General features: G+C 45.4%; 2 protein-coding genes across 5 annotated transcripts in view; both read right to left on the bottom strand.

The window, feature by feature from the left end:
- LOC309396231 (6-pyruvoyl tetrahydrobiopterin synthase-like) overlaps positions 1–3,802 on the bottom strand; it is a 59,807-nt gene extending 56,005 nt beyond the window's left edge. For all 4 annotated transcript variants that reach the window (XR_014176072.1, XR_014176073.1, XR_014176074.1 and 1 more), the window contains exons 1-4: positions 3,710–3,802; positions 2,699–2,778; positions 1,168–1,190; positions 704–760 (exon numbers count right to left, since the gene is read on the bottom strand). Coding sequence is in view for 1 of the 4 variants with exons in the window: in XM_081961177.1 (XP_081817303.1) it covers positions 704–760; positions 1,168–1,190; positions 2,699–2,778; positions 3,710–3,774 (225 nt within the window). In the remaining 3 variants the exon portion in view is untranslated. The remainder of the gene's footprint in view (positions 1–703; positions 761–1,167; positions 1,191–2,698; positions 2,779–3,709) is intronic.
- A 2,465-nt stretch (positions 3,803–6,267) lies between these two features.
- On the bottom strand, positions 6,268–16,074 carry BCO2 (beta-carotene oxygenase 2). Its single transcript, XM_081961428.1, has 12 exons — positions 15,863–16,074; positions 12,987–13,188; positions 12,313–12,524; positions 11,784–11,899; positions 11,257–11,359; positions 10,559–10,690; positions 9,680–9,840; positions 9,135–9,302; positions 8,763–8,900; positions 7,394–7,576; positions 7,163–7,276; positions 6,268–6,930 (listed from the first exon to the last, which is right to left on the bottom strand). The coding sequence occupies exons 1-12, from the start codon at positions 15,945–15,947 to the stop codon at positions 6,796–6,798; spliced, it is 1,749 nt and encodes a 582-aa protein (XP_081817554.1). The 5' UTR covers positions 15,948–16,074; the 3' UTR covers positions 6,268–6,795.
- Positions 16,075–16,891: the final 817 nt, after the last annotated feature.

The following is a 16,891-nucleotide window of genomic DNA, read 5'->3' as shown; positions in this document are numbered from 1 at the left end:
GACAGAATACTAAAAAGCAGAGACATCACCTGCCAACAAAAGTGTGCCTAGTCAAGGCTATGGTTTTCCCAGTTGCAATGTGTAGCTGTGAAGGTTGGACCATAAGGAAGGCTGAGCGCCAAAGAATTGGGGCCTTTGAACTCTGGTGCTGGAGAAGACTCTTGCGAGTCCCTTGGACAGTAAGGCCATCCGACCGGTCAGTCCTAGAGGAGATCCACCCGGACTGCTCTTTGGAAGGCCAGATCCTGAAGATGAAGCTCAAATACCTGGGGCATCTAATGAGAAGGAAGAAGGACTCCCTGGAGAAGAGCCTCATGCTGGGAAAGATGGAGGACAAAAGAAGAAGGGGGCGGCAGAGAATGAGGTGGCTGAATGGAGTCACCGAAGCAGCCAGTATGAGCTTTAATGGACTCCAGAGGATGGTAGAGGACAGGGAGGCCTGGAGGAACCTGGTCCATGGGGTCGCAATGGGTCGGACACAACTTCCTAACTAATAACAACAATCCTCTGCTTTCACTTGGAGGGTTATGACTTCCCCTTCTTATCCTCCACCCACACACATGAAGAAGCTAAAGTTGCCAAGCTGCACTCTGCACTTCCTGGTGTGCCTTGATTCCCACAGTGGATCCCCGACTGCCTGGTCAAGACCCACAAAGTCCACCCATGTGGCTCATCTCTGCTGGGATCAAAAGAGCTTCCTTACCTCCATGTAGGCTTTGAGATCCGTCAGGTTGATCACCATCCCTGTAAGAGGATTGATCTAGAAAGGAAAATACGAAAGGAAAGATTCAGAATGGGTGTAATAAATAAAATTTGTAATTTTTATGTTATTTCTGATAACCCCTTTTGCTGTTTAACAGAGAAAGATAAGGTTCCAGAGATGGGTTTATAGAAACTGGAGTAAGATATGGAATGAAGAGATGTTTGGCTATATTTGAAAAGCTAGTGCTGTTATTATTAATTATACTTGCTGGAGGTGAAGGGGGCAGTTTTGCTTTTCTATTTGTTTCTTTTTCCACACTTTAATTTTAAAAAATTAAAATGCTATTTCTTTATTCTGTAAATGTAGCATACATTTCACTTGTATAATACAATCTTTAATAAACTTATTGGTGGGAGAATAGAAAGAAAACACAAATGTTTAAAATCTGAAAACATTTCACCTACCTCTCCTTGCACAGTCACTTCCACTAGAAGAAATGAAAAGGAACAAGAAGGAAATTATCAGGTTGTGGGTTTGATTTCACATGAAGATAATCAGCAGATAAATATATTAACAACAAACCACGTGAATAACTTCCATCAGGAATTTAAGAAAGCTTCTAGCTTTCCATTATACAGGTAGCCCTCGACTTATGACCACAATTGAGCTCAAAATCTCTGTCGCTAAGCAAGTCAAGCGAGTTTTGCCTCATTTTACACCCCTTCTTGCCAGAGTTGTTAAGTGAATCATCGCAGTTGTTAAGTTAGTGGCAGAGTTGTAAAATGAATCTGGCTTCCCCACTGAAGGTCGCAAAAGGTGATCACATGACTTCAGAACACCGGCCATCGCCATAAATATGAGTCAGTTATCAAATGTCCAAATTTTGAGCATGTTCCCATGGGGGTGTCTACAATGACAAGGACCAGTTGTAAATTTCCTCTTTACAGAATCCAGTCTAAGTTGATAACTGGGACCAAAGGTTTAGTCTTCCAAGCTTTTGGGGTGATGATGGGAACCCACCATCAGGAAACTTTTCTTCCCCCAGAATATCTCCTCTTTACCACTGAGGTCATTTAGAATGGTCACTCAACCAGTGGTTATTCAACTAGGACCAGCTAGCCAACGTCCCAAAGGTGGGTTTTTTTCAAGAGGCAACTGGACTTTCTGGTTTTTCTTTGAAGACGTTTCCCTTCTCATCCAAGAAGCTTCTTCAACTTTGACTGGATGGTGGGGAAGGAAGTGAGAAAGGGAAGGAGAAAGGGTGGAAGGAAGGGAAGGAAAGAAGGACCCTGAGGACACAGATAAAACTCCAGGTGACCTAACAACTCTCTAAAAGGATGCAAATGTCCAGCTGTCTGCAAGCAGTATAAATCCTTCCATTCCCCACCATCCAGTCAGAGCTGAAGAAGCTTCTTGGATGAGAAGGGAAACGTCTTCAAAGAAAAACCAGAAAGTCCAGTTGCCTCTTGAAAAAAAAAACACCTTTGGGACAACCGTGACCTGGAGGACGGAGAAGCTCCATAGGCATTTAGCTAGCCAATGTAACAAAATTGTTCAGGTAACACTTCTACTTGCAATCCATTGGTAATGTCTGGACGTTGCCATATGCCAGGGGTGTCCAAACTTGGCAACTTTAAGACTTGTGGACTTCAACTCCCAGAATTCCCCAGCCAGCTCTGCTGGCTGGGGAATTCTGGGAGTTGAAGTCCACAAGTCTTAAAGTTGCCAAGTTTGGACACCCCTGCCATATGCTGTTCATTACTGATGGTGTTTTGGAAGCAATGTATAAATCTAGTGGGTTTCATCAATGAATAATTGCACACTTCTGCACGTATCACATCTGTCCCAAGAGTGGAGTTTTCATAGGATGAGGGACCCACCACAGGTGAGCTTCAATCTCAAAGGCCGATCGCCCTGTGGATGATGGGGCATCAGGTTCCCCTTTTTTCCCAGTTTCTCTTGGGTTCAGAGATGGAGGCCACCCCCACTTCTCACCTTTGTAGTTGTGGCCGTGGCCGTTGGGGTTGTTACATTTCCCAAAAAGTTCCCGGTTTTCTTCATCGCTCAACAATGGGCTGCAGAGAAGACGGAAGAATTGGGGTCTTAACAATAAAGGCAGTGCTAGTGGTCACATCTGGTGCAATTGTGTGAATCTCCCTGAAAGGTGGACGCTCCACAGAGTCCCTGGCCGGACTTCACCCATTGGACCGACTGAGCTTCATTGGACCAGATGGGCTTCATCAGCCGGGACCCCCAACCCAGAGGCCCAACAGAGGGGTCCAAAGCAAGCCACAGGGGCGAAGAGGGAGCTGGGCTGGCTTTCCAGAGGGTCGGAAGGGAGGACCGGATCTCTGCATGAGGAAGCTTTGCCCTGGGAGATCCCAGATAAGGAGGGATTTCCCAACCTGGAGACCTACGAAGGAGGGGATCACCCTGCCTCTTTGGGGGTGGGGAAAGGGGGGAAGACTGCTGCTGGTGGGGAGGGACAGAGGGGAGGGGGTCGAAGCCCAGGTGGCCCAGCCATTGATCTGGAATGTTCAGAGGGATCCTGCCCTGGCGGGGTGGACAGACTAGATGACCTCCAAGGTCCCTTCAGATTGCATAAAGAAACCTGGACAGGGGCAGCACCGCCTTCCAGCCTGCTCTCCTCCAAGCATGGGGTCTGGGCCAGACTGGGGTTGGGGGGGGAGAGAAAAGGGGGGGCAAGCATGGGGTCGGGGCGTCTAGTGGGCAGGGCTGCCTTTAAGGGGTTCAAAGGCTGAGCCTCTGGGGGAAGGAGGGGGGGCTCCTCATTCTTTAAAAGCATGCATACGAACAGCCGCACCTTGGGGCGGGGGGGGGGAGCTCCAAGCCCGCTTAGCCACCTGCGCCCACCCACCCACCCCAGAGGCAGCCCCGGGAGCGCCCTTTCCCCTCCGGCGCTCTGCACGCGCTCAGGATCCCTTTCTTCCTCCTCTCTCGCCCCCCCCCCACCACCATCAAAACGCCCCCCACCCCCGCGGTCACCTGTGCAGCCGGTGGGAAGCACTGAAAGCCGCGCAGCGCGAGACCCGGGCCCGCGGCGGCGCCATGGCAACGGCTCCGCGCTCTCTCTCTCTCTCTCTCTCTCTCTCGGGCGCGTGCGCGGGGAGGGGGGGGGGAGGGAGCTCTGGCCCCGCCCCTCTGCCCGGCCTTGGGAAAAAGGAGGCGGGGCCGGAGCACGTGGCCGGGGAATGCCTGGGCGCTGGCTCGAGCCTGGGGGAAATGGGAGGGGAAGCCCCTGCAAAAGTTGGCCCTGCAGCTGGCATGGCTGCTCCGTCCCTGGGGAGTTGCAGCGAGCTTCCATGCCACCCGCAGAACCTCTCCAGCCCCGGGCAGAGGCCAGTTGCTTGCCCAAAGGGGCCAGACTGAGCTGTCTAGAGTGACCAGGTGTCCGGCCAAAGGAGGACATGCCCTCTTTTTTGCCCCCTGGCCTTAAAGTCAAATATTGTTTGGGCTTTGCAGTACTGCATGTAACTGAGCTTCCCTGCAAAGACTCACCCAAAGTTAACAAGCAGTGCCTGAAACTGACAAGAGCATAATCAGTTTACAGGCAGAGGGCTTTGGACCAGAGATGGTATTCAGCAGGTTCTGACCAGTAGTGGAAATTTTGAGTAGTTCAGAGAACTGGTAAATACCACCTCTGGTGGCCCCGCCCCCATCTATTCTCTGCCTCCCGAGTCCCGGCTGATTGGGAGGAAATGGGGATTTTGCAGTATCCTTCCCCTGCCACGCCCACCAAGCCTCGCCCACAGAACCGGTAATAAAAAAATATGAATCCCACCACTGCTTTTGAGCTTTCCCTTACCCTCCTTGGCACCTTCCTCCCCCGATGGGCTCCTCTTTGCTTCCTCAAGAATTCCTTCTCTACCATTAACGCAAACACAACTCTACGTGAGATTGCCCTAGCACATTTGACCTGGTTTCTTGCTATTTTAATGTGGTTGGCGGGTTATAAAATCGTTTTTAATTGAGTTTTGTGTGCTGTGTTAACTTTCGATTGGGAGCCATCCAGGATCCAGGCAACATCTTCAGCTTGCCTACAGGGAGAAATATTACCCTGGGCAGGTCACCAGATCTCCCCAGCAGGCAGTCTTCGCTTATATTTAAATGAAAACTTGGCAGCTTTAATTAACACCAGTTGGTTCTGCTCCCGCTTTATGAAATACAATTCCTGACCTCCTTTGTGGCGTCTGGAATTCTGGTGTCTTGTGATCTCCCCCCAATGCCTCATGAATCCCAAAGGCATCTGCTCGTGAACTGCATTATACCCTTGTTTTGGGGAGACCCCTGGGAAGCTCCCCCTCGGAACTGGAGCCTGCTGCCCCACCTGACTGGAAAGCTTCCAAAATGCCCCATAGATCAGGGGTCTCTTCAAGCGTGGCAACTTGTGGGCTTCAATTCCCGTGCTGGCTGAGGAATTCTGGGAGTTGAAGTTCAGAATTTGTAAACTTGGCAAAGTTTGAGTGCTCTTTGCGTGTCCCCTCCTCAAGCTTCTCACAAAGTCAGAAAGTGTCGGCCTCTGAAGATCTTGGCCCAGAAAATGCCCTCCTCCCCTCAGTATCTCAAACTTTGAAGCACTACTCAGTTTAAGAGTGAATTCCTGGCCTGTGTCAGGATGTTCTTGGCACTGGAGGAGATTTTTCTGCACTGAAAACTGTTTGTTTACAAGCCCTCGTTGGATGGACGCAATGGCTGGGGGAGGAACAGAGTTGTAGGGCAAATTGCATTTAATTGGGCCTTGTTCCGAGGAATTAAACTTAATTATCAATCAGAATATCTTTAGAACTTCTCGGTGTCCTCATGGTTCTGTTGTGATTCATTTATATTCTTCAAGGCCATTTCTGATCAGAGGGTTTGATGCTGTTGGAAAGCCTCAATGATCCCCATTTGGGCTTCCTATATGCTGGTTGGCAACTACTTCCCAACCTTTCAATTTCTCGCCTTGCTGTCTTGCCTTTGCCATCAGTAGTTCTGGATGGGTTGTGAAAGTGGCTGGGACTGTCTATTGCTTATCCTGAGCCCAGTCTTGGTTAAGAAAAAAGCAGTTGTTTTGGTACATCTCAGAAGCTTGGGCAGCTAAAGGAGAAGATGAAGTCAAGGTGCTTATTTGTGACATCTCCTGGGGGGGGGAGGACTTGGGATCGTTGGTTGGGGTTAAGTTCAAGTTTTTTGTAACCTACATCAGAAGTCCGCCTATCTGTAGTGGGCAGACCCAGGGAAGTCTTGACAGGTGAAGGGGCTCTCTGCCCCCGAGATGGCCAGCCCAAGAGTGGAGATTGAGAAAAGGGGGGGATTCTCCCCAAATGAAGAACGGCCACACTTGCAGAGAGATGGGTTCAAAGACCTTTGAGAAGGTGGGACTTCAAGGGTGAGTCAGCTACAGCTTGAATTGCGTCAAGGGTTAGTGGACTGAGATTCCCCAGGTACAAAAAAATTTTTTTGATATGATTGCCAAGATTTCTCAACAGTACTTGAAGGGCTCTGAGTCAGGTTTGAACTTTGTATGATAGTAAGGCGACAAGGATGAAGAATGACACGTGGAGTTACTCAGGATAGATTTCTTTTATTATTCTTCACTTAACAGACAGACTCTTGCCAGACTAAAGCAGCTATCTGCATAACTACAGATAAATTCTGGAAATCGTCAGGAAAGAGCCATTTTAACCCTGAACCAAACTTTCCGAGTTCTACTGTCACTTTGCCATCTGGGATTGTCTCTCCCTTCTGGGAATCCAGACTACATCCTTTCATAAATTAAGCCAATTAATAGAAAAATTAAGAATGTATTCTATACTATGTTTAGCAAAGCCTCTTTTTAAATTAAAAAAGCTTGTGTATGTGGGTAATAAGCACCGGAAGGCAAGACAAGAAACCACGGATGGAAACTGATCAAGGAGAGAAACAACCTGGAATTAAGGAGAAACTTCCTAACAGGGAGGACAATTAACCAGCTTGCCTTCAGCAGTTGTGGGTGCTTCATCACTGGAGGTTTTTAGGAAGAGACTGGACAGCCACTTCTCTGAAATTGCACAGGGGGTTGGACTAGAAGGCCTCCAAGGTCCCTTCCAGCTCTATTTTGATTGATTATCGCTTTTGTTGGGGACAAAGCTCCCATGGAAGCCGTAGGGGATCTTGACGGGGATTTCAGTGCGGCCCAGTTCAGTGAAATTCTCCGCATCCAGAACAAGAAGGAAGCTGCCTTCATTCTGAAATAAAGAGGGGCATCGGATAAGAGTTCCTCAGTGCTGCCTCCCCATGCAAAGCATCTGTTTCCTCTGCTCCTCTAGGAGTCTTAGAGAAGGAAAATATACCGTAAAGGCACAGAGGAGCTCCAAAAAGTCCCAGCATTTGAAAACCCCGGATGCCCTGCAGTGTTCACTAGAAGACAGGAGAAATTCAAAGAGTAGACCTCTACCTCTGCCGTGAAGCCTAAATTACCTGCTTGGGGGTGAGCACCACTGAGAGGATCACTCCCTTGTCTTCTGCCCCTGAAGAATCAGGCTCTGGCACAAATATGGGCTCAGAAGGATACATCCCTTTCTCGCGCCAAATCTGGTGGGCAAAGCAAAGGTCACAGAAGGGTATTTTTCTCAGGAGCTTTCGAAGTGGAACGCCATCCCCACCACACCCGTAACAACAGAAGAACATCGTTGGTCTCTATCTTCTCACCTTCATCTCCTTGGTTTCTGTATCAACCTTGATCAAGGAGTCTCCAACGACATGACCGAAGCCGCAGCCATAGAAATAACGATATTTTTTCCCAGAGTAATGTGCATAGTTGATGTGAGGGAATTCCACTCCTCCTGCTTCTTTGAGGTCCTCCTTGTGTAGACTTTCAGGTGTGCACCAGATCTAGAAGAATCAGCGTCATCAGAGTCATCAATTACATCGTAGAATCCTTATCCATCTATGTTATTTGGAGATGGTTTCTGAGTTTTCCCAGGAGGCTTTCCTGGCACCCAATGCTTTATGTTTTTGGACCCTTCCACTTGAAGAGTTCAGGTAATCATCAACTTACAACCAGAATTTCCATCGCTAAGCAAGGTGGTTGTTAACTAAGTCATGCCCAATATTATGACCTTTTTTGGCCCCTGTTCTTAAGCAAATAACTACAGTTGTTAAGTGACTCACATGGTTAAGTAAGCCCTGCTTCTCACACGGACACTGCTTGTTGGAAACTAGCTGGGAGGGTCGCAAATGGCAATCACATGACCCCTATATGTTGCAATTGCTGTAAAGCATCCAAATTTTGATCACGTGACTATGAGGATTGCTAGAATGGTCATAATTGCAAGGACTGGTCATAAGTCGCTTTTTTCAATGTCGTTGTAACCTTAAACAGTCAATAAATGAATGGCCCTGAGGTCTTCAGTTCCATCCCCACCTCCTTGGGAATAACAACAACTTGCAAAGAGACATGTGTTTTTTTCTCTCTCTCAATTAGGAAATGCCTCCTCCTCCTTGCAGCTCTGAGTGTTCCTTGCACGGCTGGCACAAAAACTGGGCGATGGCAAAGCCGTTGATCCAACCCCCTGCTCAGTTCTGCAAACTAAGCACACCCGATGGCTGTCCTGCCTTTGCATGAAGATACTTAACCCACCACCACCTCTCCGAGCAACCTTAAAATCTCAGGTTGAAGAGCAATTGATAAGTGGGGGGAGGGGAGTCTCTTGGAGGCAAGCAAATTTACCATGAGTAGGGAGGGAGGGATCGACTTCCAAACTCCGGCTGACAGTTCTTAACTTTCTCATGAGTATCAAATGAACTCTACCTTGGCACGAGGCTCTTAAACGTCCCAGATCAAGAGCCTCCTTTGGATGAGTTTAAATTTCAACTCACGATACCTTCAATCCAAGTTCTCCACAGCTTAACTTAATGAGTCTTTGGGGAAAAAATGATCCCATTTATGTAACTCCCACTATTTTTCCCCAAGTTTAGCTGCTATTTGCAGGATGGTGAGATTTCCAAAGGATGACAAGAAAAAACCAAATGCTTTCATTCTTTCTAAATTACAGGGACACGGATATAAATTACCTACCTTCCCATCCGCCTCCTTCACAGCTTCTGCCAACGTGTAGGACAAAGGGTTAACATTCTGTCCCACAGATGCCTTGGAGCTCACCATGATGGGAAGAACAAAACGCCGTGGAAATGGCTTCGAGAGCATGTTGTAGGTCTGCCAAGACAAAAAAAAAAAAAAGCCATTTCACAGAGAAACAGATCCACACTCTGTGATCCCACCACAAGGATGACCAGCAGGACGGGCCAAGAAGGAAGAGAACTTCACCTTGAAATCCCACCCTTCTCTAGGACTGGAGCACCACTGTGCAACACCCCTGGGAGATACCAAGCTGGTCTATAAAATGAAACTCATAGTGTGGCCACAATGTGGAGGACAGAGCAACAGTACCTGGTCAAGGGCTTCTCCAGCTTTGTGTAGGTTCTGCAGTCGGTAAATGTCAAAAGCTTTCCCATCATCGAAGCAGCAGAGATCCAGGACGATGCACCCCTGGTCCTCAAAGGCGTTGATTTGGTGGAAAAAGCAGAAGGCCTTGCTATGATACTGCAAGGGTAAGATCTGCAACAAGAGTGGAAGACATGGGGGTGAATTCCTGCCTTTCAGGGACGCCCAAACAATTGGTCCTGGGCACAAAATCACTTATATATCAGGATGATGCTTGAAAGGATTTTTAACATATGGGCAAAGCAAAGAGGTTTAGAAGTGATCTTTCCAAATCTCCAAAGATCTCAGGACCTCAACTCACCCACGAATCTCAGCCACTCTGGCCAATAGCATAGAGGCATTCTGGGAGCTCCCATCCCAAAATAATCTGGGGAAAACTTTGTTCATTGATACCCAGGAAGAGAAGAGCAACAGTCTCGTCTGCCCGGCCCTGCAGACTCCAGAGAAGATGTATCAGGAAGTCATCAGATCCAGCCAATCAGGTGACCCACCTGCCCCGTGTGCTTGTTCACAACATAAAAGCGGGAGTTTAGCTGAGGCTCCCAACTCAGTGCATCCAGAAAGGATTTCCCAGACAAATTGGCTGTAATGATCTCCCACAACTTTATAAGGGCAGGCTGCTCAATAAAAATCATGTAGTTTTCACTCATTCCTAGAAATAGAAAAAGAAAAGGGTTGGGACACTTCTTTTCATGAAGAGCTGATTCCAATTCTTCCATCTAATTATGGGGACTTTTCCAACAACAAGGTTGCCTTATCTTTCTACCTGCTGGCTTCATCCTTTGGTGCCAAAACAATTTCAGGTTATTCACCATAACGGCCAGTAATTTCAAATTATCCAATTTAACATTCTGTGAATCAAATGTTAATGCCTTAGAGTGCTGCTACATCACCTATTTAGGAATTGCCACACTTTTTTTAATCAACATTTTTTTAAAAAAGGAATCGTCAGACTTCATTTACGCAACCCCTTCCAATGGAAGGCCAGTGATTGGGGTATAGCCAGGAGCCAACAATTTTTGTTCAGCTTCATAGTTTTACTGTCATTGTTTTTAAACCATCTCTCAGGGCATGATTTCAATTTCAATTTATTATGGCCATCAGCTAGCAAAATATGTTACATTGTTTTATATGAACTGCTCCGGTGGATCATTCATGGCTTGCAGCAATGAATTTCATTAATTTAATCTTTCCTATTACATTTCCAGTTCTACTTGATTTTATTCCGGCAGCGTGTTAGATCACATCAGTGGCATTCCAAATTATCAGCCCACTTTCCATCATTTCACTTTTGCAACTCCAGCTGCCTCTTTCTGGCATTTCCAGTAAAGATGGTGACGGCCTACTTAAAAGAAGGAGGGTCCTCTCACCAAAACTGTGATAATAGGCTGGCTTCATTCTGTTCTCGGGTTGAATGGTGCACAACACTTCTGCGCCTTGCAGGCTGGAGTCACTAGGCTGAGACTTCTGGGGAGGAACACGGATGATGTTATAGTTGGAGCCTGTAAGAGAGAAAGCCCGGCTCTTTGGAAGTGCGACTCTGGCTAATCAGCTGCAGATGGATTGGGGGATTGAGTTCAGCAGAGCTGGTATGATATAAACAATGCTTCCTATGAAGAATAATTTAATTTGGAATTGAGGTATGGGCAGCACCCATCAAAGGTTTGGAAGGGGAAGCCACCGAAATGATGCATTGTAAGAGAAATCCACAGCCACTTCATCTTCACTCCATATAAAATTAAGATAAACGATCCCTCGGACTCAGCAACACACTTTCTAGGTCCTCTGATCCAATTAAAAGGGCTATAGAATCTGAATCAAAACCTATATGTCTACTCATTGGAAAAATACTGATATAATCTTTGAATTGACTGAGGTTTTTTGATGTGTCTGAAGACTGTTAAGTAACTGTCAGTTTGGTATGAAAAGCCAAAAAGGGCCTGGGTTGGTAGAAAGGGAGGCAGTAGTTGCCAATGAAGTCAAAACCATATCCTGAGATTAGTATCTAATTCCAGACATTCAAATGCTGGTCAGATACTTCTGTTTGTCTCTGAGAATGTGGGCTTACCATGCGTCCCATAAGAGTTGCCCATGTTGTAGACTGTTCCATCTGGATCATAGTGTGGGTGGGCTGTGGCTCCATTCACTGCAACATACTTTTTCCAGTTCACCTGCAAGGACAAAGATGGCAGGTCATCTTATCTGAATTTGACACCTTCCAGATAAAACTGAGGCCCTCAGAATTCCCAGATCAGCTGAGAAGTGGTCATCATCGCATCTGGACAGGACCAGGGTAGGGGAAGCTGATCTCAACAACTCATTGTGAAACATTATGATCCCTTTCTGAGCCTAAAAGCTGTTTTGTGGGATGGCCATGACTAGTAGAATGAGGGCAACTACTCTCTCCCACTTAGGTTTCTCAGCAATTGTTCCACAAAGGTGTATCTATTCCTGAACCTGGAGAGAACATTGGAACATTTGAGGGAGATTCAAATTGAATCTGCAGCATTTCCGGAGCTCCTGGAAAACTGCCTGTCAATCCAGATTTAGGTAGTAAGCTAACCCAATGCCAGGTAGTCTACTCCGTTTCTTTACCTTCTCCTTTGATTCAAGCGTAACCAGATCCATCTTGTGCATTTGACTGGTCTCCGTGCTGACAAAATAGTCACCTTTGATGACCGCAAAATTCACAACACAGTTGTCTGTCTCTTCTGCAGTATAAAATTCACCTCATTGTAGTGTCATAAATTCAGTACAGAAAACATTTCCATTGTCACCAAGTTTCCAGGATGAAAAAGACTGAAAGTGTAGGAGAAGGAGTGGCAGAATTGGTGGCAGAGTCAATAGAGGAATCAGCCTACAACCTCTACATAGTCACAAGTGGACTTAGTCTGTTCTGCCACTCCTTCTCTTAAAGCCAATTTCTGTGAAATTGCCAGGGACAGACTCGGAAGACAAAATGAATATCACCTCCAACTTTGTCCAGAGGTTTTCCCCCTCTCCCCTCTCCCCACTTACCAAAAAAAAAAAAATCGATGGAGTGTCTTTCAGCATTTCCCTTATGGAAAAAGCAATAACTTCAGATGCAGAATATAAGTGAAACTGATCCAAAACTGATACTTACTTGACAAGTCAAACTTTGACATGAAGCGCTCAAAAATGCTCTTGCAAGGATCCGGCATAGCCAATGTGCCAAATTCAGAGATCATGATTCGATTGTTCTTGCTGTTGGTCAGGTAACTATCACTCCGGAGAAACTTGCTGCTGTATTTCACCACCCCATCCTCAATTTCGAACTTATGCATGAGTGCCATGCCATCAAACCAGTGGTTGTACCTTCATTTGGAGAAGACAAATCCAGATTAAAGGAGGAGAAAGCCATGTGCAAAGCTTACCCTACCTGTTCCAATCATCCACTCTGTTTATTAGATGACAAAAAAATGTCCCTTTCAGAATACTAGTGCACACAAAGTGTAGCTCCCATTTTAAAGACTGTAATTCTTGCAAAGGTATTATTTTTGAATTGTTAAAAAAGTCTTTATAAAGAACAACCCCCGCCCAAATTTATTACTAGATCAGCTTTCTCCACATCCTTTGTTGTCATTATATCTCCCTTAAATCAAGAAAATATGTACTCAAGGATTCTTTCTTCCCAAGACACAATTGATTGGTAGAATTACTGAAGAACATGAATGGAGAAAGTTGATCAAGATTGCAGACCAGAATAAAATTATTTACTGGCTTTTTAATCCTTAGCGGAGCAGACAGCAACATCCATAGCAATTGAAATAGGCATACTTATGTGGTCCGAATTCGAATTTTCCTGGCCCATTCCTCAGCAGCTTTCCTTTCAACCATTTGGGAATCTGCCCTTGGAGTTTTACTGGGATCGCTTGAGGTGTTTCTTGTACGGTGGAGAATAATGGCGAGATGCATTCTAAGCCCTTCTTCTGGCTATAAGTAACCGACGCTTTCGCCTTGGATACCAGATTTTTTATCCCTGCAAAGACAAACTAAACAATTAACAGAGTGGAAGAGGTTACCATCCTGGATGCAATCCTAAAGTTACCGCTTCATATTATGCACAGAGGTCAACTTCACATTTAGGAATTGGCTGAGGAAAGAAGAATGCTTCTTATCAAGGTTTTTGAGGTAGATTTCCCTGAAATATTTTCAAAATTCTCATTTTGCAGGTTGAAAGTGCCTTGATAAACAGATTTGGGGCTGGGCTCAACTCTATCACAATTGAGGGGAAAAGCGATGCTTCAAAATTAGAAAATTACACTCCTTACGTGTTAATTGAAGCATGCCACAGTATAAGGGGAAAGCTGAAAGGAAAAAGGATAGTGCATGTCTTAGCAATGCTGATTTGAGATTATGGATTAGAAGATACATATGCATGTACTGGTAGTGGTGCATTATGTTCCATCATCTCCCCATGAGGGCTTCTGTCTACCGCCCTATTGCAACCCACCTACCCACCCGCCACAAGAAATCCCTTCCTGTCCTTGTGGGTCCAAGGAGGGGTTCGTGATCATTCTCTTTTTTAAATAGGGGGTTCATCAGAGAAGAAAGACAGATGTCCAAGGCTGGTCTCTGCCTTTCAGAATGAGTGTCTCCAACTCAACCAGAATTCATTTATCATGTCTAGGAGGGAACTGAAAGGTGCAAAAAGAAACAGGAGGGAAAAGAGAGAAGAAATCAGCAAATGACTTTTGAAAAGTTAATTTGATCCGATCCCTGTAGCCCAGCTGTTTCCTTCATTTCTACGCAGGCAGATCTTAATTGAATCTAAATTGATGTGGCCAGATATTGATTTAATAGCTGAAATTCTTGGGAGTGGAATTCTGTCTTTGCCTGCTATTGCTCCATAAGGTACTAATGTCATAAAAACAGAGTAAGCTTTCAGCCTTTAGAAGAAAATGCAACAATTTTTAGAAATATTTTGGTTTGGAGATCCAAATACACAAGGAGTTCAAATGGTAAGTCTCTGCCAAGGCTGACAATCAAATTAAAAATTAAGCCAGCATTGTTCAATACTGCTTTTTGGATCACTACCATGATGAAATATCCCTTCTCCCATTAAAAATAATAATGATAATAATAATAATAATAATATAGCCAAGCTCCCACACATTGAAATAGGTCAGGTCAGTGCAATCGACAAGGTTAATGATGACATAGGGCTACAACCTGTCCTGGCCCAACAAGTGCCCTGTTTGATGACTACTTCAGAGCTATTTCAGCCAAACCCCTGGTGAACCCTCATTGGTAGTTCTGCCCCCTCCTTTCTCTCTGGTCTGATGCAATTGACTCTTAGAAAGAAAGGTGAGGAAACTGTTGGGTCACTCTAGGGAGCAGCTCTGAACCCCTAAAAGGGATACATTCTCCAAACTGTGGGTGATAATTCCCAATGCCTGCCAAGTGTTGCCTCCTCTGTCATTTCTGGATGGCGGTACAGGTTGTCCTCCACTTACAACAGTTCATTTAGGGACTGTTCGGAATTACAACAGTATTGAAAAAAGGGACTTCTTGGATTTGTCACACTTATGCAGCAGCACAAGGATCAGGTGATCAAAATTCAAGCACTTGGCAAATGACTCCTATTTACGACGGTTGCAGTGTCCTGGGGGGTCATGTGATCCCTTTGGTGACCTTCTGACAGGCCAAGTCAAGGGGGAAGCTAGATTCACTTAATAACCATGTTACTAACAACTGTAATGATTCACTTAACAACTGTGGCAAGGAAGGTAATAAAACAGGGCAAAACTCACTTAGCAACTACCTTGCTTAGCAACAGAAATGTTCCGCTCAATTGTGGGTATAAGTCGAGGACTGCCTGCTAAAGATCTTGTCCACACGGAGTTTCTGTGCATCTTCTAACTGAAGTCTACTTGGGTGACTTTCATAACTGGGGACCAGTAGTGGGATTCTAATTTTTTTACTATAGGTTCTGTGGGCATGGCAGGGGAAGGTTACTGCAAAATCCCCATTTCCTCCTGATCAGCTGGGACTCTGGAGGCAGAGAATAGATGGGGGCGGGGCGGGGCCAGCCAGAGGTGGTATTTACCGGTTCTCTGAACTACTCAAAATTTCCGCTAGTGGTTCTTCAGAATTGATCAGAACCAGCTGAATATCAACTCTGCTGGGGACCTTCAATATTGGGACAACCTAGGAGCCTTCTCAAACTTTCTTGAGCCAATTCCAATTGGAAATTTACAGACACTCTTGGCTCCATCCTGACAGATTGCCCAATAGGCTCATATTTGTCTACTGGGAAAAGCAGATAAAATATTCATCAGAGTGCTTTATATTTTGGACAATTTCCTCTGTACAAAATCTATCATTTTTGCATAACAATCTGGCCGTGGAGACAACATTCCTGGTTTACACCCTTCCTTCTTGGCTGATCCTGAAAAAAATAATTCCAAGACTGTCAGATCAAGTGGAAAATGAAAATAAAAATAAAAACCCAGGCAAACGTAAGGCAGGTTGATTATTTGCACGTTGCTCCCTATTCAAACTCAATCTATTACTTGTAATCATCAGAATTTGCCCCCTAACTGGTGCCAACCCCAATGAGATCTCTGTGGATCTCTGTGACTTACATGGCTTGAAGCTTTTTTTTTTCAAAACTGCCATTAGCAGGAAATGGGAAGAAAAAAAGATCCTACCTGGGATATATTGCAGCAAAGACACAAGAGCGAGAATCGCCTTCTGAAGCAGGAAGTGGGTGAAAGAAACGAGGAGGAAAAGCATTTTCACAATGCTGAGCTGGGAGAAAATAGCAAGCTGCAAATAGAGACACAGGGCAGCAGTGGAATCTCTGTTGGCTTAATGTTTCACAATAACAGGCTGCCTCCCCTTTTCAGGACTGAACAATGTTAGGAGACAAGGCGGCATTAAATTGGCAGAAACAGGAGGACCTCTCGTGCCAAGTTTGGACAAATCACTTTTCGGGGGAGGAGAAACAAAATTATACAGTACCAGACATAAATTGCGAGAACTCACATGATTAAGACAACAACATCTCTGTTTGCTTCATAGTTCATCATTGATCTATTGAATTAATATACCACAGGCAATTATTAACCATTCAGGCTGGGTGTGTCCAAGGTACTAAAGAGCAGTCAACTAGTTGGCACTTTGATGTCCTTTTTGAACAAAACCACAGAGAACCCGGTTCAGTTGGTGGGTAAGAGTTCCTGAAAAACGCCAGCCACTTGCTGTGTATTTTTGTCTACTATCGTAAACTTCTGTCTTTCCTCCCAGGGAAATCAAAACCCTTCTTACAGTCGTTTGCTTCTGAAGTGGGCAACACATTCCTCCAGGCAAGCCGAGCATGTAAAAAACAATGCCTGGAGGAGGAGGATGTTGCTTTGAGGTCTACAAGGTTGCAGTTTCCATCTCTCCTTTTGCCCACAACTCTTCTAACAATTTAGAACAAACTAAGACCAACAGGAACTAACTACTTGCCCACAACTCATTTTTTTTATTCTGCCTAAACCTTTCCTCAATATTCACTGTTCTTCTCCATGTTTATTACAGCCAAACCTCAGTATTGCCACAGCAGAGACGCTAATAAACTAAGGGCAAAAGTTGTGCTGCTAGATCTGCCTTTTCTTCAGACGTTCAAGGCAACATACATTTTACTAAGTTAAAAGCATCACATGCTACGGACTCTGTCTTTCAGCAGCTTTCTT

Source organism: Natrix helvetica, assembly GCF_964273705.1.
Source record: "Natrix helvetica genome assembly, chromosome: 8".
In the NCBI taxonomy this organism is placed as follows: domain Eukaryota; kingdom Metazoa; phylum Chordata; class Lepidosauria; order Squamata; family Natricidae; genus Natrix; species Natrix helvetica.
The sequence above is the reverse complement of the archived record's forward strand: the minus strand, read 5'-3'. Positions and strand labels throughout refer to the sequence as shown.